Genomic DNA, 25995 nt, shown 5'->3' with positions numbered 1-25995 from the left:
TGATGATGACTCTAGGCCAGCTTCTATTTTGCACTATAGAGGTCATGCAATCCTTACACTGAAGTCAAAAGATATGCGGATCAACCTTCTTCGACAATCTTACAAGCTGAAGGGCACCAAAGTATGGATAGCAGAGGAGCTTATACAAACTCAACTCAAGACTAAGGAAACTGAATTAGCTAAAGTTAGGGCTGCCAGAAAGGATGGAAAATGGGCAGTTTATCGTGAAGGGGTAGCACTTATCAGAGAGTTTAAATCAAAACCAAAAGACTCTCAGTCTTAAACTGATGTATGGCTGTTTACTCTTCCAGAATATCATGTAGGTACTCTAAATAATTGGGGTTGCTTTTTGCACTCCTTGGGAGTTGCCATGTGCCCTCCCTAAAGCAGATGTACTAGAGGGTTCTTGCTGTCCCATAGACCTTTTTGTCTCCAGTGGACGTTAATAGCCTTTCTTTCTTTCTTTCTTTCTAGTCATTTCATTTCCATTTCATTATGTCTCTCTTTGAGTATCACTTCCTCTCTCCCTAGCCTACCGTCTCTCTCTCTCCCTCTCCACCATGTGCCTTCGGATGGAGGTAGAAGCACTTTTTTTTTTTTTCAAAAAATGAGTCTATATTGTGAATGTCCCTCCATTGGCTGATAGAGGGAGGGAAAAGTTCAATGCATTATCCATGCAAGTTGGAACAAGGCATTGATTGCTGAAATGTGACTGCATGCACTCAAGGTTCACAGGTTGAACGCTCACCAAGCTCGATACACAGCTCAAAGACTTCATTTGGAGCAGTGCATCCTATTGGAGAAGCTAAAAAATTGTATGTGAGTAGCCATGTCTGAAATATGCTAGCGAAACCCTCGATGGAGCATTAAAATTGAAGAAGGTTGCATCATTCTTAACATTTTGAGTGGTTCCTTCTAATCTGAAAGATTGAAAGAGTATTGAGGTTTATTGATGTTTGCAAATGACTAGAAAGGCATATGAGACCAAAATCTGTAATATATCATGCTCAAAACTTCCTTTGTAGGTGAACTTGAGGTGTCTAGCACCCCTCTAGATACGTAGCATAAGCTAAAAACCTGAAAATAAAACTGGAATATATGGTATAAGCTTCTCCAGACTGTATGTAGATCTCAAGTAAATGGGCCCTGCTTAGGATCTGTCATTGAGTGTGCACGAGCCTGGTTGGGATACCATTGGGGTCCTAGTGTCTAGAGAATATTTTCAGATGTGTTGCTATCGCTCTCTTCTTCACTCCGTGGGGAGTAATCACGGGCATGTGAAGTAGCGCGACACTGTGACGTGTAGCCATCCTCATCTTGGTGTGTTGTCCATGAAGAGCAAGCTTAGGATCCCTGGTCTAGTGATGGCCACTCAGTGTGGATAATACCAGTCCACGTTTTGTGGAGCTGTTGATGTGTTTCAGAGGGAAGGGACTTCGTGTTGATATGTCGAAATTCAAGAAGGGATTCGAACCCATAATCTTGTATTTCACACACGTGAGCTCTACCACTAAGCTAAAGAGTAGTATAGGTACTCTAAAGATAACTATAATATTATAAATGGTCCCTACTCCTCCCCCTCCCCCTTTTGGCATGTCCCTTTCTCTTTAATGCCCTCTTCATAAGTGGTCCCTCTCCCCCCTCCCCAATCTCACGTAGCTTCCTCTTTAATGCCCCGTGCCCTCCATTATGCTTCAATTGAAACTCCTCCCCTCCCCCTTTATCCCTTAATTTAATCATGGCTTTGTCCTCTTCCTTTTCACCCCTCTTCTTTTCTCCACAACTAATTAATAGGAATTTCCCATTTTTCAATGTCGGGGGGCGGGGGGCATATTGGAAGCACTGTTTTTCCCAGCTTGGCTAACTGAGGTGTGTCCTTCATGTGAGCTGCCAGTTTCATGCTGAACTTGGCTCCCATGAACTTTCAAACCAAGTACAACACAAGATGTGACAACCTCAACTGGTTCTTCTGGTAAGTAAATGACCCATGTCATAGATCAGCATCACTAGTGTTGAACCAATGTCGAGTTTCATATCCTGATAGTCATAGAATATTTGTAAAGCCAGCAAGTGTCACTGCTGCAGGCCCTTTATTGTGATTGACACCACATCTTGGCAGTGTCAAAGAGGGGGTAGGAGATAGAGGTCACCCTTGCTTCATAACAACGGTGCTACTCCCTTCTCTGACATCCATTGTGCGGTATGGAAATTGCCCACTGCTTTCTTGTATGGAGCCACGATTGCCCAAATGACCTCCATGTAGGCTCAACAGTGGAGGAGTGTGTATTTCACCTGTATCTCCCCAGTTTGGGCAGATTTTACATAATCTTTCTTCCCTTTGATTTTTGGTCTTGTCCCTTTGCCTTTTCTGAGCTGGTTCTCATCCCTGCATATCATGTGTCTGTTGAATATGAGATATCTTCTCCAAGATAGTCTTGTCTTCCATGTTCCTACATTGGGTTGATCTCTTTCTTGTAGAGTTCCATTTTCTTTCCTGATTCCTGCCATGGCTTTCTATCATTTTGACTATTTCTCTGATCTTTTCTTCTATATTGGGGATATCTCCATTTATTTATTTAACTTTTTCATGATGCCATTTTTTGTTCCATATTTCTGTATGGTAGTCTGTTTGCATTCATCTTAGTTATTTTGTTTGCTTCCATATCTCTGTATGGTAGTCAAGACACATCAAAGCATACTACACAATGAGCTAGGGTAGACTGCATAGTTCTCTCCTCATGGAGCCCTTTATAGTCCTGAACGCCCCCCAGCATTTAGTGCTAACCATTGCTAACCTTAGCTTAAACTTCCCCTCTGTTACAAAAGTAGAGCTAAAGAATACTTTGACATAGATTTGGTCAAAATGAGATAGACAAGGAGCAAGATGGTCCATTAATTCAACATGTTTTGTCATACTGATAATAAATTTTTGTGGAATCGAAGCCTTAGCATTGCCACTTGATGTTTGAATTTTGTGCACAACATGATTGCATGGAATTAACATGAAATTTTCACACGATTGGTAATATATGACTTAAGCATTGCCACTTGTTTTGATTTGATTTTGCGCACAACACAACTGCATGAATGAGAACACGAAACCTTCTTATAAAAGCTCACACGAACAAATGGTAATTCAATAGAATTACATAGGTTTGTTGTCACATAAGAAGGGTCAAGTACAGACTTCTCAGCCCCCAAACGAGGAGATCATGGGGAGTGACACGATAGGGAGACTATGGAAGGGAGAAGGAGACTGCCATGCGGGCAGCATACAGGCTGCCAGATGGACAGCTCACAGAAAAGCTTCTTGTATGTGTTTGCACCCCCCACAAGAGGTTGAATAGTCCTCAAGAGACCGCCCTTCATTGGGGCTATCACTAGCCCAGCAAATAGGCTGCCACATGAGGCCTTTTATAGGGCCAAATGTGAGCTAGTCAGCTAGCAAAAGCTGGACCCTGGTCTGAGGGCCAATTGGCAGTAGGGGTCAGCCAAACCCTAAAGAGGTTGGCAATAGTAGGTTAGCCAACCCTAATTGGGTCAGCCTGCAGCATGGCAAGTTGGCCAGACCTAGGAAGGTCACTCTTGGTATGCGAGTCGAAGAGGGTGATTGAGCACCAAGGGACCCAAAGGTTGACGTAGCCAAGGATTAAAGGATGGACTTGGAAATCTGGAGGAAGATTGCATTGCGACACAGATCCATACAGCTGTGCTTGAAGGTGAGCAGAGTGAACTATCTGTCAGCTTACTTTCCAATTTCTTGAAGTTCCTATGGCTTCATAGATGCCATTACCCAACGTTGGGGATTGTGGCAAACAAGATGGGAAGCAATTACCCAATTTGGAAGGTAAATATAAGGTTCCACATTGGCAAGGAAGATTAGAGGAAGTTAGGGGAAAAAAATGCAAAAAGAATTTCACTTGTGGCTAATAAAGGAGGTGAGTAGAATTATGGGGTAAAAGGAGGGGAAAATCAAGATGAGAACATTTCTTAATATGTGGCAGTCAAAGTTTGTGACGAATTGTATATTCTTCCAATCTTTCTTTTGGAATTCTCCACTGTTGTTTTCTATACATGATGAATGTGTCAAAATTCAATGGACCAAAGGTCTGATTTTATATTTGTATGATGGTCAATCAGGTGAGGAAGTAAGTTCGCAAAGCAACAGCTTTGATGAATCGGTACGAAGCCGGTTTGTGCAATTGTGGGATTTGCTCGAGTTACTTAGAAGTGCTTCTGGGGGCGAGAGTCAAAAGCTTACTCTTACAACAGACGAAGCCTCTATTGAGGGGTGGAAGGTGAGACATTCAATGTGTTACAGAAGCTTGCATCTTTACTCTATTAGTTGATGTGCTTGTGTGTCCATTTTGATTTGATTTAGCCAATGCAAGTGTGAATAATTTGTTTAGTACCAAATTTTTGCTCCTTGTCCCTTTTTCTGGACATGAAATATGCATGTGCTTAGGGGTCTCGGAGAGAGTGCCTTTGTGTGTGTGTGTGTGTGTGTGTGTACACAGTGTTGCTGTTTTGGTCCCTCAAGGCTCCAATGGATATTGACATGATGATGATGATGCTTTTTTAGTAGCACTTCTTGAAATGAAAGAGGGAGATGCTTTTTTAGTGCCTTTGTGTGTGTGTGTGTGTGTTGCTGTTTTGGTCCCTCAAGGCTCCAATGAATATTGACACGATGATGATGATGCTTTTTTAGTAGCACTTCTTGAAATGAAAGAGGGAGATGAAGTACAAAGCCAAGATAGATATATTGTAAGATGTCCAATTAACGGAGAGGTCTCATTTGTTAAGGGCTTGCTCACATTTGATGAAGACAACCCTAAAGCTTGAGTGTTAAGGATGTGAAATATTAATCTCACCATTAATCTCACCTTAAGGTTTCACCTTATTCCTAACATGCCTAAGATATGAACCTTGTGGCACTTCAATCATGAGCCCATGGGGACGTAAAGACTGCAACGTCACATCCTAGACCTAAAGGTCCCTCTATATCAAACAAACCTCTTTAATGAGATGTCACATAATCAATTAAGATTCAAGATTTAATTCATCCTAGTTATTGCACAACTCTTGCTATGGCAGCCTAATTTGGGTCATGAAATCCATGATATGGTAGAATGTTAATCTACTTGTTGAACATGTTGTGGTAGAGCAGCCAAACTAACCTGGTGGAGAAACCATGAAGAAAAAGGTATGCTTCAATTTTCTTCAGTAAATCAAGAAAACAATCGAAGAGTAGTAGCCATCTTTTTTTCCCCCAAATGAAAAGACTTGTACTAAGTATGAAAGAAACACCAAGAGCAAGCTCATGGTAAAAGTACATCATACAAAGCATGATAGAGAAACACCCCAAGAGGGAAAATAACAAGCTCATCCAAGAGAGCCAAAGAAAATCCAAGGTTGAGGCTGAAAAAGCCACCTCAACCATTCAGAGGACTCTGAGAAAAACGGGGAGCTACTCCATCATAGTCTCTTCTAGGAGAAGCTGCCTGGGAAGACCCTTGCATGCTCACCCTATAGAGAAACGATAGAGAAACCATAGGGTTTGCAGTGGAGTGATCAGAAAATAGACAATACTCAGATACAACTGAAGAACGGAACTCAGAAAACATAGTGCCTGTCGGTAATATGAAAAACTGAATACAAGAACCTCAAGCCATCGTGTCTGAAGGACTGTGGCTGAGGTGAATCTGTAGAGAGACAGTAGAACAGATAGCCGCAGAGGGAGCGTCACGCAGTCCTCCGTGTAGCTCAATGATGACGAGGATGATGGGAGCTGGAGCTGCCCTTGGAGATGGCTGAAACCAGCATGCTCTGAGGAAGGAACCTTCAGGCTATCTGGAATAGCAATAGGATGAAGAAAAGGAACTGATCTAGGGCAGAAGGAGCTGTTATGTAGCAGAGGAGCAGAAGGGGACAGATCTGGAGTAGGATGGGACAGATCTGGAGTAGAAGGATCTGATCTGGAGAAGAGGAGCAGAAGGGGACAGATCTGGAGTAGGATGGGACAGATCTGGAGTAGAAGGATCTGATCTGGAGAAGAGGAGCAGAAGGGGACAGATCTGGAGTAGGATGGGATAGATCTGGAGCAGAAGGAGCTGAGCTGAAGTAGGGGAGCAGATCTGAGCAGAGGAGCAGAAGTTGGGAGCAGATCTTGGAGTAGAGGATGAAGCAGCCAGGAGGCATGAAGGAGAGGCAGGAGAGGGAGACAGCAAAGGAGAGGTAGATGGAGCAGGCGGGCCTGCAGCAAAAGATGGAGGAGATGAGGATCAGCTGCAGGTCCTGTCCTGTCCAGGAAGAGTCAAACAGAAGAGTGAGGGCAAAGGCCTCTTATAGGCCAGACCTAGCTGGTCGGCCAGCTGGTCGGTGGGCCTGCCAGCTGGTCGGCCAGCTGGTCGGTTGGGCCTGCCAGTTGGTCGGTGGGCCTGCCAGCTGGTCGGCCAACTGGTCGGCCAGATCTGGTCGGCCAGACCAGCTGGACTTGCAGGCCATTTGTTTGGCTGAGAGAGCTGGCCTTTTGGCTGGCCTGTAAGCCATTTGATTGCCCCGTAAAGTGGGAATTGCTTAGTTGCTTAATACCCCCTCTCAATTGCCAATTTTGAGGGGCAAATATTGTGTGCTTGGAGCTTCGTGTAGGGATGTCGATGGTGGTGCTGGCTATTCCTGTGAAATACACAATAGAAGATCACAAGAGGAGTGCCCTTGCAAGGGAATTGTTCACTTCCTCAAGTGTCGTAGTTACACGTATGATACCAGATAGAAATAAGAACACTGTGAAGCTTGAGAGAATAAGCCACCCCCTCTCACCGCCGAAAAAGTGGAGGAAAGTGCAAAGGGAAGGAACAAATTTGTCGTAGCAGTACTGATAATCCAAAGAGATCGGAGCTGAACAGTGAGCCAGTGTGTGTCCGATCTTGGACCTCGGGAGAGAGGAGTCTATTCCCGCCTCCATGCAGGTAGAATATTCGAAACAACAGTCATCTAGACACATGTGAACAGAAAGGGTCCCTCCTAGGGAGAACTTGTAGATCCTGGAAGTCGATGCCGATGGAGGTAGAGGTGAAGTGTCATGACCCCCTCTTTCGAAGGAATGGGGAGTGTCAAGCCAGAAACCTAGAAAAGGAGGGAGGGATAGTAGTAGAAGATGGAGGTAAGAAAGGAAGGGAGGGATGGCAGTAGAAGATGGAGTTCTGAAAGGGAGGGAGGGATGGGAGTAGAAGATGGAGGTCTCTCCCTTAGTGCGCAGCGGAATGAAGAGGAAACTGATATGTTCATAGGAGTGATGCTCCCTGTACCTATGGCCTCCATGAAGAAGCAGGATCTTTAGATCACCTGAGATCTGGGGTCTTTAGATCACCATGGCTCTGATCTCCATGGCTCTCATCACCATGGCTCTGATACCATATAGAGAAACGATAGAGAAACCATAGGGTTTGCAGTGGAGCGATCAGAAAATAGACAATACTCAGATACAACTGAAGAACGGAACTCAGAAAACATAGTGCCTGTCGGTAATATGAAAAACTGAATACAAGAACCTCAAGCCATCGTGTCTGAAGGACTGTGGCTGAGGTGAATCTGTAGAGAGACAGTAGAACAGATAGCCGCAGAGGGAGCGTCACGCAGTCCTCCGTGTAGCTCAATGATGACGAGGATGATGGGAGCTGGAGCTGCCCTTGGAGATGGCTGAAACCAGCATGCTCTGAGGAAGGAACCTTCAGGCTATCTGGAATAGCAATAGGATGAAGAAAAGGAACTGATCTAGGGCAGAAGGAGCTGTTATGTAGCAGAGGAGCAGAAGGGGACAGATCTGGAGTAGGATGGGACAGATCTGGAGTAGAAGGATCTGATCTGGAGAAGAGGAGCAGAAGGGGACAGATCTGGAGTAGGATGGGACAGATCTGGAGTAGAAGGATCTGATCTGGAGAAGAGGAGCAGAAGGGGACAGATCTGGAGTAGGATGGGACAGATCTGGAGCAGAAGGAGCTGAGCTGAAGTAGGGGAGCAGATCTGAGCAGAGGAGCAGAAGTTGGGAGTAGATCTTGGAGTAGAGGATGAAGCAGCCAGGAGGCATGAAGGAGAGGCAGGAGAGGGAGACAGCAAAGGAGAGGTAGATGGAGCAGGCGGGCCTGCAGCAAAAGATGGAGGAGATGAGGATCAGCTGCAGGTCCTGTCCTGTCCAGGAAGAGTCAAACAGAAGAGTGAGGGCAAAGGCCTCTTATAGGCCAGACCTAGCTGGTCGGCCAGCTGGTCGGTGGGCCTGCCAGCTGGTCGGCCAGCTGGTCGGTTGGGCCTGCCAGTTGGTCGGTGGGCCTGCCAGCTGGTCGGCCAACTGGTCGGCCAGATCTGGTCGGCCAGACCAGCTGGACTTGCAGGCCATTTGTTTGGCTGAGAGAGCTGGCCTTTTGGCTGGCCTGTAAGCCATTTGATTGCCCCGTAAAGTGGGAATTGCTTAGTTGCTTAATACACCCAAATGGCAGTTAAATCATCCACAGTATCTGTCGATATACTAGCCAAAGTGTGCAAAGGGTGGACTTGGGAGCCATTCAAAACCTTTGTGCATCTGGCTCTTCAGATATGCCACGCTGAAATGCTTGCTAGAATCTCCCAGTAATTGTCCACCGAGGTATGTGTAGGTCTATAAGCAGAGCCAGGAACATCATTCAAAGCGCATAATTCAACTATATATTGTCGAACCAAGAGAGCCCAAGAATAGTCATGTCTCTCATTAAACAGCCAAGGCTCCGAAAGAGAGAGCCAAGCCACTATGCCCCTGGTCATGAGCAAGGGAGAAAGAAAGAAAGAAAATAAAGTGTATTATTGTCCACTAAAGGCCAAAATGGGCCCATGGGACATCAAGAACTCTGCATACAAGATAGCACAAAATCAACGTGCCACAAAGAAGAGGCATCGTCGAATATCATCTAAGTGCTACGCAATACAATGCAAGTGAAAGTACATAATGTCAAATCTGAGCCTAAATACAAAGTAAACTAGATGCAAGGAAACCGCCCCTGGGTGCAAAATGGGGGGATGAGTACAATATGCCAATGCAAAGATACAAGTCCAGGTGTCACGGAGTCTGAGAACCAAAATAATATTGGAAATCCTGTCCATCGACTCTGCCTCCTGCTATGAGAGTACAAATCTGAGCAAAGGTGAGGTGAGCGGCTGGTGGGGCGAGATCTCCATGAGTAAGTCTCCTCCGAAAAGCTGCCATCATCCTGAAGCGGCGAGTACGTCCCCTATGTAACAAGATCCTGCGGCGTCTACAAACCATCTCATATGTACATCCACAGGGTGGAGGCATGTGTCCTGTGTGAGCTCTGACCTCCTCGTGCTCCTCCTGGTCTCTGTCCTCTGGTATAGCGTGTGCCTGAGCTCTATCAGGCTGGGCTCTATCACGCTCCGGTCTGTGCTGATGGTCTCTGAGGTAGTCTCGTCGAAGCATAGTGGCCTCCCTGACATAAAGAGCTAGGCAATGCTGATCCTCGTAGTCCATCACTCGTGAGAGAGGTCCAAAGCCATCCGTGAAGAGACAGTGGAATCTACCTCTGAGCTCATAATATAGCGGGCATCTACAAATGAAGTGCTCCTCTGACTCCACCTCTCCCATGGTGCAACAAGGGCAGATCCTGGTCTCTCGGCCTGGTCGCCGTCCATCCTCCATGCGTCGCATCCTACCAGCCTCTATCTCAAGCTGATGCGAAGAGACTCTAAGCTGGCCAAGGGCAATCCTCAGTGAGTGGGACATGTGGATACCTGTATAGCCCGGTGGAATGACAAATCCATCCTCTGAGATCCGAAGGAAGTGGTCACGATATGTGGCCATCTTCGTCGGAAGCTGCGTGGGATAAATCCAAGTGCGATACGTATGAAGCTGCAGCAAGTCTGCTCTCGTGACCTGGCTAAGCTCGTGGCGAGTCAACTCGAGATGAGGGGCATCTATGCTGTATCGGAAGGGAGGCAGTCTATCCATGTCTAGTCCAAGAGATGTGAGCCACCTAGTGAGTCTGAAGTACCAGCAGTATCGGGCCCCAGATCGTGCCAACTCCATAGAAGATGCAAGTGCTAACCATGGCAACCGAGCTCTGCCTGCTGCTGAGTCTCCAAACTCCCTACCCTGTGCAAATACATGACCGACTGAAACGCTGCATCCAATGCAAGGGGAGTAGCTCCAAACTCTGCTAGCATGATCTCGTGCGGAACTGTAGCCTTGGCCCTAATGAGCCGAGAGAACATGATGATCTGTAACCTCTCTACTCGTCTCCAATCTGCAGCGCCGAGGTCTCCTGCCCAGAAAGGAGCCCAGAAAGGAGCTGCATACATCGCAGCTAGTCTCACCAATGTATCAAAAAGCAAGGATTTCGTATTGGGATGCTGAAAATGGGACTGAAAACACTGACGCTCAAGATGAGCCAACGAAGCATACCCTTTACTAATCCTATCTCGTGCTGCATATGTCATGGTGAAGACCGGTCCCTTGAAAACTGCCCCCAAATAAGTGTACTCTCTAACAAGCTCAATGGGCTGTGCGTCATAAGTGAAGCAAAACTCATCCGTGCTGTAAATACGATCAGAGGTGTTGAAAACCATAACCTTGGTCTTGCCAAGGTTTACGGTCAACCCCCTGTCCTGGCAAAACCTGTGGAGTGCCTCAATATGTGCCTGGAGGCCCTGAGCAGTAGAGGAAATGAGAACCACATCGTCCGCATACAGGAGGATAGGAATGGAGGATCCTAAGAGAGTAGAGCCCACACCGCCTGTCATCTGTACAAACATCTTTAGCTCATCAATATATAATCCAAAGAGAGTAGGAGAGAGCGGGCAACCCTGCTTCACCCCAATCGTGCTGCATACCTCCTTTGAGAGCCCCTCACGTGTCCGAACCCGACCAGTGACCCTCTCATACAAAGCCATGATAGCCCACTGTATCTCTCCACTGAAGCCCATCTGGCGAATCCTCTGAAACAATCTGAATCGCGGAACTGTGTCAAATGCCTTCCTGAAGTCCACGAAGCAACAATAAAGCCGTTGCCTTTGTGACTTCGCCTCCTCTACCAGTGCCCTGAGTGTGAGGATGTGGTCAAGTGTCGAATGATCCCTGTGAAATCCAGCTTGCCCTCTGGCTCTGAGTCCTATCGTCTCGGCATGGTCATTTATACGGCTTTCCAAAACTGATGCATAGATCTTGGCCATAACGTGGCCAATCATGATGGTCCTGTAATTCGACGGCTCCATAGGGTCCCCCGACTTGTGGATAGGTACTATGGTATTGCCTAACCAGGACTGTGGTAGGCCTGTACAAACAGAGTCATTGAAGAGACGGGAAAGAACAAAATCTAAGGCATCAATCCCATGGATTACATACTCCGCTTACAATCCATCATGATCCTTAGCTCTCCCGTTCTTCAATCGGTGGACTGCTGCACGGACACTCTCTGGTGTGAAGAGACTAGATGAAGCTGGCCTAGGGGAATGGGATAAATCGATGGCTGGCTGATATGGAACATCGTATAGAGCTGAAGTATATGCAGACCAGACACGTGGATCTGTGAGGGGGCTCTGAGACTTCGAGCGGAGGAATTTTCTCCAGAATTCCTTGGAGTCACAGCTGAAAAGCAAGCTTCTCAGCTCCTTCTCATTCCGGGCTAGAAATTGGCGTTTCTTGCGCCTAACCAACCACTTGTAGTCTCTCTTGGTTTCGGCAAGGAGGGGAGACTTCTCCTTGGTCTCAAGGTGAAGTTTCCTGCGGAGTTCTTTACACTCCTCGTCATACCAACCGTTGCAAGGAACAAGACCAATCGGTGGGGGACTAGACGAATGACATGTGGCAGGGAACGACATGTGAGCGGCAGAAACGAGTGAAGTATGTACAAGTTCCCACCGGTCCCGCGTGGATGGTAGAGCATCTAATAGATGAGGACGGAGTAGGCGGCTGAGGTTCTGGCTATATACATCATCGAATTGGTGGTCGAAATGAACCTCATAATAGGGTTGGCGGTCGTGATAACGAGGGGGGGGTGGGTCATGGGAGACATGAGTCAAAGTAAAGTGGATGAGTGCATGGTCGGCAGAGGGCATGAAGGGGCTAACAGTAAGGCTATAGATGGAAGGGACTAGAGTCGGGGGACCTATGATGTAGTCGATCACGCTAGTACCACGCCCAGAAGCAGAAGAGAATGTAGGCATGGAAGACTGTGGCCACCTGGACAAGCCGTTATAAATGACCATACTGTGCGAGGTGAGGAGCTCCAGTAGCTGACGTCCCTGATCTGTGGGTTGTACTGTGCAGTCTGATGAAGTCCGACAGAGGCTATCATCGTGAAATGTTGGGAGTATGACCGGATCCTCCATGAAGTCATAAGTGAGGGCCTGTCTGTCTGAGGTCCTCGCGTTGAAGTCTCCTAAAAGGATGATTTCTCCGCGATGTGAAAAATCTGCAATGTCTGCTGAGAGGTCCTCAAATAGAAGTGCTTAATTGACTAGCAATCTCTTTAAAATGGTCCTCGCTTGTTTGTAGTCCCATAAACAATACTGAATAGACTCCTCAGCAAAGTGGCCACGAGGACAAATATAGGTTGCCCCGAGGATGGACCTCTAGTGTGGTTCACCATAATCCCTTCGTGGATAGAAAGCCAAAAGAAAAGAGTGGTTTTTCTATTCTTAAGGGATTTCCTGAGTCTTACAAAAGGATTTGTGCAAATCAAAAGAAATATGAAAGCTCTCCCAATGAGGAGCTCTGGGCTTCCAGCCTCCTAAGTCTGAGCTGAAACTTCCTAGCATTATTGACCATAGCGAAAGAAGGAGAGGCTCGTCTCTCGGTGTCCTGCATCAATCCTCTCCCATTCTTGGGGCCCGGGGGTTCCATTGCAAAGCCAAATCCTCCATGCACCCGATGATATGGGTAAGGGTCTACATACCATCTTGAAGCCAAAAAACACTGCTGCACATAACCTACAACCTTGGCAAGCTGAAATGCAACATCTAAAAGGATATTATCTGTAGACCTGGATTTACCGCCCCCAGAGTGAACATCAAAGTTCAAGGCATCCCCGTTTGAATGTCGCAGTTCTAGGACCTGAAGGTGGGTACTTGACCTCATAAAGGCCCCAAGTGAAGTAGACCAAAAGAGAGTCCCGTCACCTGCAAGGGTATAGCTGCATCAATCTATTGAATTCTTTCTACACTTCCTTTGAGGTGCCTTATTAATTGGAGTCTTTGATCATTGGAATGTTTTAAAAATCATTTCAATTGCCTACAGAGAAAGGGGGACCTCTCTTCCATTTAGACCACTACATATAGTGAGAAGTGTTAAGTTGGTCTACCATGCTCATCAAGTATACTTTCATTCCACATGATAGGCTGCCTATCGATCTCTTCCCAAAGAGGAAGGAAAAAATCTCTAAGAGTACTCCTAAAGCTGGACCCAAGCTTTAAGATGGCAGCCATAAAAGTTGGTGGGGAGCCTTGAGCTAGGATGACATAAAGAACCACCTAGTAATATCCATTGCATCCCTACCTATGGAAGGAGAACAAGACCGAATGCATCAAATTGTAAAATTCCTCCCAAGGTTCCTTTCCTAGGAGAAGCCCCCTGACCATAACCTTGCAGGCCCTACTCTGCAAGTTTGGATCGATGATATTGAGACCCCCTTCCCTCATGGGGAGGATCAAGGTCTCCCAAGCTACCCTCGCTTTGGTGTCTACCAAACCATTTAGTCCACTCCCAAAGAAAATTCCTTATTGGCCGTTTGAGCAGAGAGATGCAGTCCCTAGAATGGCACCAACAAAAGTAATCAAACCATGCCATGGCCACTAGTACGTGGTCGACCACAACCACCCTAAAAGCAAGGTCAAGCTTGGCTGAACTCCAAAGCAAAGGAGTTTTCTCTTGATACTCTCGAACACAAGGGTGCATTGTGGGAAAGGAGAGATGCCCACGCCAACCTAGCAACCCATGTACCTAACAGAAACACCCCTTTGAACTCAAGGGAAACCAAAATCAGCTCCCCAATCTGGAGTGTCCTCGTCACTAATCCACAAGACATTGGATTTAATTCAATTAATATGTGCACCTGCTACAAAACAAAATAAATCCAAGGTTGCCCTAAGGACGTGGGATTCTGTGGAGTGCCATCCAAAAAATTGTGGAGTGACATCCGCCAACTCATTGTCCGAAATCTCCTCATCCTGTCTCTGTGGGGGTCTCAGCCGAACAATGTCTGCCTGCGATCTCAAGAAAATATTCATTGCTTCAGCACAAATAAGTACAAGATGGAGCAAGAGGGCATCCCTATTGGACTCATCTAGAGAACTAAGACCTCTCTCCCCTATCTCGTTAGATAAGCACCTGGTTGTGGGATGTTTTGATGTTCTGTACGAAGGAGAAACCCCTCTGATCCAAGCATATGAAAATCCAAAGCATAGAAGGGTACCCTCCAAAACCCCCCCTCTGTCATAAGCTTTCTTGCAATCTACAAATAGAATGACAAGCCTTCGGCCACTCTTCATAGCACAATGTGAAGCCTCCCATTATGAGAAGATATTGTCAAAGATGTTGCGGCCATGCACGAAGCTTGTTCGTATCATGGATGAGGTCCGGAAGAATGGGCTGCAAGTGTAGATTGATAGCTTTGGCCAAAATTTTATTAAATATGCCCAAAAGAGTGATTGGCCTCCATTGAGAAATCAAGTTTCTGCTACCTCCTTTCAAGATAAGATGAATGAGACCCTCTATGAGTGAATCGTGCATCATACCCCCTGCAGGGATGAGGTAACATGGTCCCCAATCATGTCGCAAAAAGCAATAAAAAATGAGGGTGTCAACCCATATGAGCCGAGGCAATCGCCCTCATGAAGTTCCTAAATTCCAGATTGGTGAAAGGTGGATTCAAGCGCGCCTTGCTGCAAAGGCTATCAACAAATTTTACTAGATCAGAGAGCAGAGAATGCCTTCCATGCTCACGGTCCTTTTGGATATAGATGGGGGCCTTTTGGATATAGATGGGGGAAAGTGTCAATAAGCATTTCTTCTCTACTCATGGCCCGAGACTTGATAGATAAATTATTTCTTAGCTTATTGACTCAAACGGGGTCTACAATCAGATACTAATGCCGTGTTATGCATAGCAATAGATTTCTATGCCTCCCTTGTTTTAGCAGATCCTGACATACTAACCAGACTCAAAAACACCATAAGCATTGGAAGGTGATCCGAGGTGGAAACTCCTGGTACAATGCATACCGATCCACCTTTGTCTAGTGCCCAATCATCAACATAAAGTCATAAAGTCTGTCTATCCACACATGGATGGGCATCTGTACTCTCCTGTTCGACCATGAGAATAGGAGTATATAAGGCAAAGTGTGAAAGGCATCATTTGTCCAAGCATCTCTAGTTGAAATGAAAAAGGAAGGCATCCAAAGCTACTCTCCCTAGTGAATGAATGCCATCGTCTCTTCCCTCCTTTTTATTTGGAGGCATCTCCACCATGTTGAAGTCACCTCCAATGATCCATGATTTGCAATGGGGAACCAAGAGAGAAGTTCCTTCCAGGAGAGGACACGATCCTCTCTATAGTTAGGGGCATAAAGGTTGAGAAGACCAAGCTTATGTCCCCCAATCAAAAGAATGACCCATTGCGCTCTAGAGATTATAATGACATCATGTCCCACTACCAGGAGAACAAAAGAATTTGAAATGGAAATGCAAGTTCCTTCCTAGTTCCCAAAGCTGAAGACCAACAGGTATGACCAGAAAGCAATTTACCTGACTTTGAACAATCTCAACCTCATCCGATTTGTGTTATAGAATAAAAAGAAGGTGGATAAGTCCCCCAGTAACAGTTGGATGAAGCTAATTATAAATTGTGGTCTCAAATCTACACCATTGGGTGCTGATGATGTGTGGTGGGGATGCATATTAGCTAGTCCTTGCTATGCATTTGATGGAGTTTATGGTTTTTAACCTCGTGAAAGTCATGAGGGTGAAACTGCACTTTGTCGTGTGTTTTCAGAGGATAAGTTTGGGTACGTTCCTGAATTTATCTAGATGTATTTGTTCTCAAATCTATCCACAGTTGAAGCTGTGCCAGATCTTTTCTGAGAGTCCTTTTGACAATTTGCAAATCTGTATATGCATTCTGTAAACTGTTGTCCATTGGCTCTTGCTATGGGATTGCTTTTGAAAAGTCTTGAGAAATCCAATTAGCATGAAGCTAACAGGATAAATATGCACATTCAATGTGCATCAGCTTCAAATGCTTTTATATATATTTAAAGTAGACATCATTTTCCTGGATGTGTCTCTATGACTTTCAGAAGGCTTCCTCTATTAGCTTTAGGGGCATACAAAAGTTTGGGGCAGTAGATAGGCCAGCATAACGGCTGGTATGCTTGGCTGTGGCAGGCTTTTATAGAACAGACAAGGCCTGCAAGAGACCCTACCAGGGTCTGATAGTCAAATTAGCCTTCTTAAATGGAGGCTTGGATGAGGAGGGGTGGATCAGGTCATGGTACACCAAGATATATGCCTTTAGCAAGGACGTACACATGGCAAAGGCCATAACAGAGCAAATCTTTTTGTCTTGCAGTCTAACGGAACCATTATTCTTGTCATACTCTATGTGGATGATCGCATCAGAGATGCCTTTTTCAAGGAAGTTGACATGGCAAAGGCCACAATAGACCCGGATCTTTTTGTATTGCAGTTAATGGCAGCATCATTCTTGTCATACTCTATGTGGATGATCTCATCATTACAGGCAATGATCATGTGTACTATGCAGTTTGGAATTTTTTATTCAGTAATGAAAGATTGGCTGTGCCCTAGAGTATGTGAAGTGGAGAGTGCTTGCCTGTATGACACATGGCAAATCCTCCTAGGTTAGACCAATAGAATGGTGCCATACGGTTAGAATCCCTTCCTTGTGATGCATGTGGGGGTATGACACTTCATGCAGCCCTTGAAAATCTCTAATGTCTTGACATGATTCTCTAGGACCTTAAGCCGAACTACCACTCTTTGGAAGCTTTCATAATCTTAACAGCCACATCACCTCAGGCATCCCGGGAGGATCAACTGGCTGAACCGTGGCCCCTGCCACTGGGGGGGGGTCTCCAAATATGGGCTCCTGCAATTGCTCCTCCGCAAGTGCCTCTCGAACTACTCTCTCTCTCTCTCTCTCGTACACGTCGCTTCATCTCCAGGGACGTACTCGTCGCTTCATCTCCAGACGATCCAGGATGATGGCAGCTTTTCGGAGGAGACTTACTCATGGAGATCTCGCCCCACCAGCCGCTCACCTCACCTTTGCTCAGATTTGTACTCTCATAGCAGGAGGCAGAGTCGATGGACAGGATTTCCAGTATTATTTTGGTTCTCAGACTCCGTGACACCTGGACTTGTATCTTTGCATTGGCATATTGTACTCATCCCCCCATTTTGCACCCAGGGGCGGTTTCCTTGCATCTAGTTTACTTTGTATTTAGGCTCAGATTTGACATTATGTACTTTCACTTGCATTGTATTGCGTAGCACTTAGATGATATTCGACGATGCCTCTTCTTTGTGGCACGTTGATTTTGTGCTATCTTGTATGCAGAGTTCTTGATGTCCCATGGGCCCATTTTGGCCTTTAGTGGACAATAATACACTTTCTTTCTTTCTTTCTTTCTCTCTCTCTCTCTCTGTGTGTGTGTGTGTGTGTGTGTGTGTGTGTGTGTGTGTGTGTAGCCCACTGCCTGCAGCACTTTCGAGTCAGTTTGCTTGGTTTATTTTTCTTTTTAACCTGGGTCCACCTGGGTCCAGTCCCCTTCTGAAGGTGTCACCCAGGGGTTGGAACACCTCTCACTTAAGCTTTGCAAAAGGTTTAGGTAGGATATATGCCACCTGATCCTTTGATGGACAATATACTAGCTCTGCTGCATTGCTCAAAATCTTTTATGTATGACATGATGTTGCACCTCAATGTGCTCGGTTTGAGCATGAAATACAGGCTCTCTAGAATAAGAGAGGTGGACCTTGTTGTACAAGTCCAATATCACTTAGAATTCTCTTTAACCAGATTCCTTTACGTATAGTATTTCTAGCTGCCCTATGTTCAACTTCCGTTCATGAAAGAGGCTGCACCATGACACCAACCCTAATACAATATTGAAGCAATATCCAAAAGTAGATTTTTTGTCATCTGGACATCTAAGCCAATTATTATCAGTGAACCCTGACAGTTTTAAATTATTACTTCCCTTATAATCTATTCGATAAATCAATGTTCACTCTACACATCTAACAATTCTTTTAGCTGCCTTCCAATGTCTTTTTTCAGATCAGCCATATATTGTAGCACTGCACTGATTGAAAAAGCTAATCCAGTCTAGTGGTGGTTAATAAATTACCTGGATAGAGTCAATCTACTAGAGAACTATCATGATTCTTTGATATTTTTTGACCTGGATTCAATGGAGTATTTTATTGGCTTGCAGTCTTTGGAGGATTTCATTTGCATATTTGGTTTGAGATATGAATCTCTTTTCATTGTCTCTGCAGATTTCAATACCCAAATAGTAATGCACATATCCAAGGTCTTTCATATCAAAGGCTTTGTTTAGATCCTTTTTAGTCAGATACATTTGCTCCCCATTATTTCTAGTAACTATGTCATTAACTTATTAATATTTCGAGAGAACAATATTACCTTTACTGTCATGCTTTAAATATAATTAGATGAACTTCTATCAAATTCATTTCTCTGAAAATGTTCATCTATTTTTGTATATCAAGGAACAGGTTCTTGTTTCAAAGCCTTCTTTAGCTTACAAACTTAATGTCAAATCCACATGGCTGGTCTATATATGCTTCCTCTTTAGATTATCATTAAGAAAAAAGGTTCTAACATCCATCTGATATAGAGGCTAGCCATAATGTGGTGCAACGGCTCCTATCAATCTGATAGTATCATGTTTGGCTACCAGTGCAAAGATCTTATCATAATCTCTGCCTTCTTTTTTGGGATAACCCTTTGCAACCATTCGGTTTTATACTTTAAATACTTCCATCACTTTTAGCTTTAATCCGGTAGATGTCAATGGAAATTTTACTTGGTGATAAATCTACTAGTTTCCAGGTTTTATTCCATATGACATTGTCATCTTTCATGGCTTCCTGCTATGTGGGATCGTCTTTGGCTTCCTCATGTTTTTCAGGCTCATGTATATCTTTTATGGTACTCATCAAAGCATGACTCACATTAAGCTTATCAGGTGCCCTTATCCTAGTAGATCTTCTGAGTCTCTGAACTTGTAGAGGGTTCTTCTATAACGGTTTCAGAAGACCATCCAAGCAAGTTCTCTGACTTAGGTTCCTCTTCGCCAATAGCTGTACATTTGAATGCATTTTGTAACGACCACGTTAGACATTGTGTGATGCATGTACAGTTACAATTGTGGCTTTGTTTGGCTCAATGAAGATTTCATTTGTAAATTTCTAATTTAATGGTTTTACCATGTTTTTAGTAATATATATGATGAAGGGTTTAACAAATGGCTCTTTAATATATTCAAGCTAGTGTGTAGTGTTAAACTATGACATGGGTATGCATTTTTCATGCCATTTTCATGATGGACTTGTCTCTCCAGCTAAAGCATGATACAGGTCAAATGCGGGTGATGTATCGTGAAGGACCCAAGGGTACCCCTTTTCATACTTTATTGGCTGAAGGTTTGATCTACAGTCCAATTGTGAATGGTAAGTGGTTGTGCTTATAAAAGACTCTTGCAAATTGTCAACTTTATATGTGATAAAGTCTAAATAATCCCCCAAGTCCCAGTCCCATTCCCACACTCCCATGCCCACTCCCATTCATATTCCCACTCCCACGCATCCCCCCCTCCCCCTCTCCCATCTTTGATTAAGATCGGATTTGGCTCCTTGAGATGTTCCTACGATGTAAAAAGCTTCTCTCTCTCTCTCTCTCTCTCTCTCTCATCCCTTGTCTTTTGCCCACCCCATCTGTTGACTATCCATATCCCTCCCCACAAGGTCCTTCTCTCCTCTCTTGCCTTGTTCTCCCATTGGTCGTTATCCATTGCTACCACAGCTCATCATCCAACACTACCACTAGTCATCATCTGGTTGCTTATGCCCATATGCTTTTGACTTTTCAGATGTTCTCTCTGGCTATAGCTGTTGCCATTGTAGCACAAGGCATCTTTCCTTGCCCGTCCCCTCCAAAGGAGCCTTGGGTGCCTATGCAACCACAGGAGGACAAGGGGCTCCAAATAGGCTCCTCCCCCTCATCGGTGATTTGCTAAGCCTCACCCCCTCTCATAAGTGATCTGCCTAGAAGCGCACCCTTCCATTTAAGTGCTAGCTTGGCAGCAAGGCTAAGCAAGGGACACACTTACAGAAGTGGAGCATTTGAAGGGGGCTTGCATGAGCTTGAGCTTGAGCTTGAGCTTAACATAGGGAAGTATGTATTAGCAAGATGCCCTAAGTCCTACAATATCTGAGGCTTCTAAGTCTTTAAAAAACTTAAAAAGGGCCTGCATGAGCTTGACCTTGAGCTTGACATAGAGAAGTATGTATTACTAAGATGCCCAAGGTCCTACAAGATTTGAGGCTACTAAGTCTTGAAAAAACTTAAAAAGGGAAAGGCGTTCAGGAGAAGGAGAGGAAACAGGGGCTTGTGAAAAGAAAGAGTAGAGTAAGACACAACCTTGCTATTAAAAACATAGTCCAAAGCTACTTGGGACCTAAGGAGGAGGTGAGGGTGGGCATTCATAGTCTTGCAAGAAGCTCTCAAGGGAGCTTGTAACAACAAAGGCAAGCAACAATGGAAGGAAACAAATAGGAATGAAAGGTTAGAATGGGGTGAGGGAGGCTTGTATGCCGTATTCCTGTCCGACTTTTTGCACAATGTCGAGCTCTTTTGCCATTTCTCAGAAACCATTCAGAAGTTATTGAACTATCAAAAAGTGTTTTCTAGTGACATTTGGAAGTAGGAGGAGAGAAAGAAAGAAAGAAAGAAAGAAAGAAATTTTATTAAAAGTCTTCAGAAGACCAAAGGGTCTATGAGATTGAAATGAAACTGGTACAATGAGCTGAGGGTGGAGCCACTAAGCAGGCATCAACACCGATGATGAATACAAAAGAAAAAAACCCAAAATCTTGAACATGACAGCATCGATACATAGGGAGAGAACCATAGTGCCCAGGCCCCAGAAACGGCGTTTCTGGGCACCCGAAACGGTTCGTTGTTTTGGTGCCGTGATCAGAAACTGCGTTTCAGGCAGGGTAGAATTTTTTGGGGTTTTTTTTTTTGGGTTTTTTTGGGTGCAGTGCCTCTGGAGCCTAGCCAGGGCTTGTAGACACCAATTCTCAGCTATAGAAGCAAAAGTACCAGCACACAGACACCACACCCCCCCCCACCTCAACCACCGAGTAAGAACCCCATTGGCGGGTAGGGCAGTTTCGTTCTCCCTCTCCAGCCTCTCCTCTTGCTCTCCTCTCACCCCCTCTCACCCCGCTGCCCCTCCTCCTTGCTCTCCTCGCCAACATCTCCTCCTTGCTCTCCTCAGCCCTTGCCCTGTCCTCTCCTCCTTGCTCTCCTCTCCAACCTCTCCTTCTTTCTCTCCTTTCCTCCTTGCTCTCCTCATCCCTTGCCCTCTCCTCTCCTCCTTGTCCTCTCAGACCTTGTTGTATGACATATCTATTAATAATAAATAAATAAACATATAATATTTTATTAACTTTAGAAGCTGCGCTGCATTTATTGCTTGTTTCCTCTGTAGCTAAATGTAAGGTACCCAAAATTGCTACATCTTAGATCACCTTACAACTAACTAACCTTTGATGCCCTTTGCAGCACTATGCCTTGCTTGGGAAGCTCCATCATACAATCTTTGGTGAGTTCAGTCTTAAAAAGTTAATTGCCAAATATGAATGAACTAGTTCCTCAGGTGAAAGAAGAAGCTGTTTGCTTATTAATAATTCCTTCAGGTGGCCACAGTTAAGCGTACCCCCCTTCAAAATTATTGAGTCACGATGGGTTAAACGAGGTCATGTTGGAGAGGATGTGTCCTTCATTAGGTAAGTATTTTGCAGACAAGGAGCTGATTTTCTGTTCAATTATATTGATAGTCCCACATTTTTAAAGAATCTAACAAAGATGATGGGTGGGACATGACATGAAAAGGGTGAAAGTACCTTGGCCTCTTGCAGCACGTGAGGTCCTCATGTATGCTTTTGAGCTGGAGTACTTTGATGAAGAGCTTATTATCGTGCTTCTTCACTCAGTAAATCTTCTCACCACATATAACATTTCAGTTTTTTCATGGAGGTTTTGATGTGTTTGGTTCTTTTGAAGACAAATTGAAAACAGGCTTGGGAATTTATTTGGTTGAAGGTCCTCATTATTTGGATGCTTGGTGATGCGTTTCATCTCTGTCCAGGTTCCAGATCTTCCAAGTGCAGAGGGAGTTATTCAGGAATTTGAACCTGTTGCATTGCCAAGTGCTGTCCGCATAGAGCTTGCTGGTGGATTTGTTTTGCAAAGATTAACAGCACAGCAAAGCTATTTCAGGTAACTTGTGTTCTACTTGAATGCCTTTCTTTACTGCTATTTTATGACACAAATTTCATTCTATATTCTCCCCTTTATCATGAGTATTGGTTAGTTCAAAGTGTGCTCTTCCTTGCCTTACAGCATGCTGATACATTTATTCCAGTCTTTGTGGACTAAGCTTGAGTTCCCTTTGTCGATATCTTTAAGGACATTTATTAAGACTTTTCTATATTGGAGGATCTAAGGTTATGTTAGTGTGCTTTCGTTCAGCCCATGCTAATATCTTCTCTTCTTGTTTTTGTATTCAAGATGGGCATATAGAGTTGATTCCCTTGTCGATTCCTCGGCGTTGAGCATGTTCTTTATGTCCTGTATCTACAATTCAGTTTATAAGGATCAAACAATAGCAAATTTCTATCTGAAAGCTTAGCCAGGATCAACCTTGAGGACAAAATCCTGCTTTTTGGTAATTTATTTGTATGCCTTCCCCAGTGGGTCCATAGAGAAACTGTACTTTTTTAATCAATTAAAGTCCTAGGTTGAGAGAAAAACATGCCTATGGCCAAAAAAACTCTTGCTCCGAGACCTACTAGAATTTCTCCCTGCTCTCTACCTTTGGCGAGGATCTTCATTGGTGCTATCTTTTTGTTGTGTTTATTTCTTGCTTGTAACAAAACTTCTTAGAGAGGGGGATGAAGAGTCCAATGTGCTACATTGGAATGCCATTTTGGGTCCATAAACAGTGCTGGGTTTCCTTTGATGATAGAGATCAATCAGTCAAGTACACAAGAGCAAACTGTACAAGAGGATAAACCGGCAGTAGCCAAAACAAATTGAAAATACACATATTGAACACACAGACGAGAAGCAGCACACACTGTCAATGGGCTTCAGAAAGAAATCAAACAGAAAAAACCTGAAAATAAGAGAAAAAACACAGCTGACCGCACTATGGATAAAAGATGGTTGGTTTACTGTGGACAACAGGCTGTCATATCAATGTCACCCCACATCGACCAATTAACTATTTCTCATGAATTCATATTGCCAGCGGGGGTCGTCTTGTTTTGCAGGATGATGTTTTAAGCAAATTAACCATGGGTTCGCTGTCTTGTATGTCGAATAATGAGATGTCCCAATGCAAGAAAGCCACCACTCTTTTTTTGTGTAGTTTTGAATTATGAGCTGTCTTTTGCATTGGATGAAAAAAAATGGAGGAGGCCTCTTAGATGGCAGTGGCCTCCACAAATAGCACTGGTAGTAATCAAGCGCACACCCTGAAAATAAACTGCTGCAAAGAATGCCAATCACTGGCTACAAGATCTCCTAAAGATGGAGAGATGCACACGTGAAAATGCAGCAACTAGCTGCAAACACAATGAATCCGGTGGGGACGTGTGAGAGTGGAGCCACCCTTTGATCTTTCAAAAGGGTTAGGGTCAAACCTCCTATATGACACTTAGAGAGTGTGCCCAATCAGAATGCACTAACACACATGGTGGATGCAATACTAACATCAGATTGGCTATCCTAGAGCATGTGAAGTGGTGATTGCTTGCCTATGTGGCACATGGCAAAGCCACATCAGTAAGACCAGTGATACGGTGCCATGTCACATCTTCATCCATGGTGGATGCATATGGGGATGTGTAACCTCATTTGGCCCCTTAAAAAGCTCTAACCACTTACAAATGACATGTCATTGGCTGCCTAGCCTAGGACCTAAAGTCTACTTGCCAGGTTTTTGGAACCTTTTATAATCCTAACTACTAAGTCACTGGTCCAATATTCAAACAATATCCAGGAGTAGATCTTTTGTCATGTGGACTCCAGTCCAAATCACTACCCATCATGGTTGCTTGCACCGATGTTGCACCTCACGCAGTCCAGGACGCTAGTGCTCCAATTGCAGCTGTGGTTGCATCTTCTCCCTCTGACTCAGTGGTGCCCCTTTCCTAGACTAGGCACTTGATGATATTTCTCCAGCTAGAAGGGCCTCCGTAGTTTTCTAGGATCAGGGCGTTCCAGAGCAGCCCCGTCCTTCAGCTCCCCTATTGAATAGAGGGAAAGGGGCGGTTTACCCTGTTGATCCGCTTCCCTTGGTAGGGATCCTTCACACCCCTATGACAGATTTGGTTCACAGGGACTATTTCACAGCCCTGGCAGATCTCACGGACTTCCCTGAGGACTTTGTGCCTTCTGCTTTTGGTGAGATAGCGGTCTGGATGGATGAAACCCAAATAGCCAGAAGAACTTCCCAAACGGAACAGATGGGAATCTCGCTCGCAGGCGCTGTCAAAGCAGATAAAAAAACTCACGAGAGCACGGACAATGCCAAAACAAGTGAGGCACAGTCTCTGAAGAAGCAGAAAATCTGTGGCAAAGTGCAGGAGCAATGTGTCGATGAGCTAATAGCTGTCCAAATGGAAACACTCCCAAAAGAACTCGCCAAAAGAAAACCTATTGCTGAAGCGGTACTTTATAGGCCCAAAGTTGCTGTAATCTTTTCCTCCACCACTTGGCTGGGCGATGCATTCGCCGAACAGAATCACCTCTCTCTGAAACCCAAGGTTGAGGCAAAATGATTTTATACAATGCAGGTACAGTAATCTGAGATAGCCTCAAAGGACGAGAAGAGGGCCCTGGAGAAGTCAAAGTCCAATCTTCCAGCTGGGGTCCTAGAGTTCCACAGGAGGAATCGGAACAAAAGGCGAAAGCATAGGAGATGGATGGACTAACACTAGGAGCTGCTCTATTCAAGGGCATCAATTGCATACTCTAGGGGCCATCTTTTTTATTAAAGCTATTGACAATTTAGGGAGGGAAAATCATCCAAGAGATCGGCTAGCATTTGAATAGAGAGCATGGAGTAGGTGGGCTCAGTTGTTTCCAATAGTGAGAATAGGAGGAAGATTCTCGAGAAGTACTCTCACATTTTTTCCAAATCTTGCATGGCAAGTGGGCTGAATAATTTGTTGAAAGACATTGGCTAGTTAAATTGTGTGGACCTCCATTGATATGGGCAATATGTTGTCACTTTCATAGCTCAATACTAGGTATCACAAAGAATCTCGTAAGTATTCTGACACACTCTTTGCTTACAATTTCGTCATTTTGAAGCGGCTTTTTAAGTGAAACCTTATTTGAGGCAGCTTGTTGTTTCTTCTGTGTGGGATGCATGGTGGGGGCTCAAAGACTTAAATCCATTTTTTTTGGATGTCATCCTTTGGGATGATGTTGGCCTATTGATTCAGGTCACAAAAGCTATTGCCATTATGTTATGGCTTCTTGATGGAGATGACCCTTGTATTGGAACGGTGAATGAATCTGATTTATTTGGTTGGATAGGATGATTGAGATAATTCAAAGTCTGGATGCTTTTTATGGTTGGAGGAAGAAGTTGAGGGCAGTACAACCT

General features: G+C 44.7%; 1 protein-coding gene across 1 annotated transcript in view; it reads left to right on the top strand.

The window, feature by feature from the left end:
- Positions 1-25995, top strand: part of LOC147891069 (uncharacterized) — a 45232-nt gene that overhangs the window by 8756 nt on the left and 10481 nt on the right. The window contains exons 2-7 of the mRNA XM_087389572.1: positions 4141-4298; positions 19651-19759; positions 21879-21918; positions 22013-22102; positions 22209-22308; positions 22465-22595. Coding sequence (XP_087245698.1) covers positions 4141-4298; positions 19651-19759; positions 21879-21918; positions 22013-22102; positions 22209-22308; positions 22465-22595 — 628 coding nt within the window. The remainder of the gene's footprint in view (positions 1-4140; positions 4299-19650; positions 19760-21878; positions 21919-22012; positions 22103-22208; positions 22309-22464; positions 22596-25995) is intronic.

Source organism: Dipteris shenzhenensis, chromosome 18, assembly GCF_047967505.1.
Source record: "Dipteris shenzhenensis isolate YYH24624 ecotype China chromosome 18, Dip_SZ_1.0, whole genome shotgun sequence".
Taxonomy (NCBI): Eukaryota; Viridiplantae; Streptophyta; class Polypodiopsida; order Gleicheniales; family Dipteridaceae; genus Dipteris; species Dipteris shenzhenensis.
Note: the sequence above shows the minus strand (reverse complement) of the source record. Positions and strands in the feature narration are given on the sequence as shown.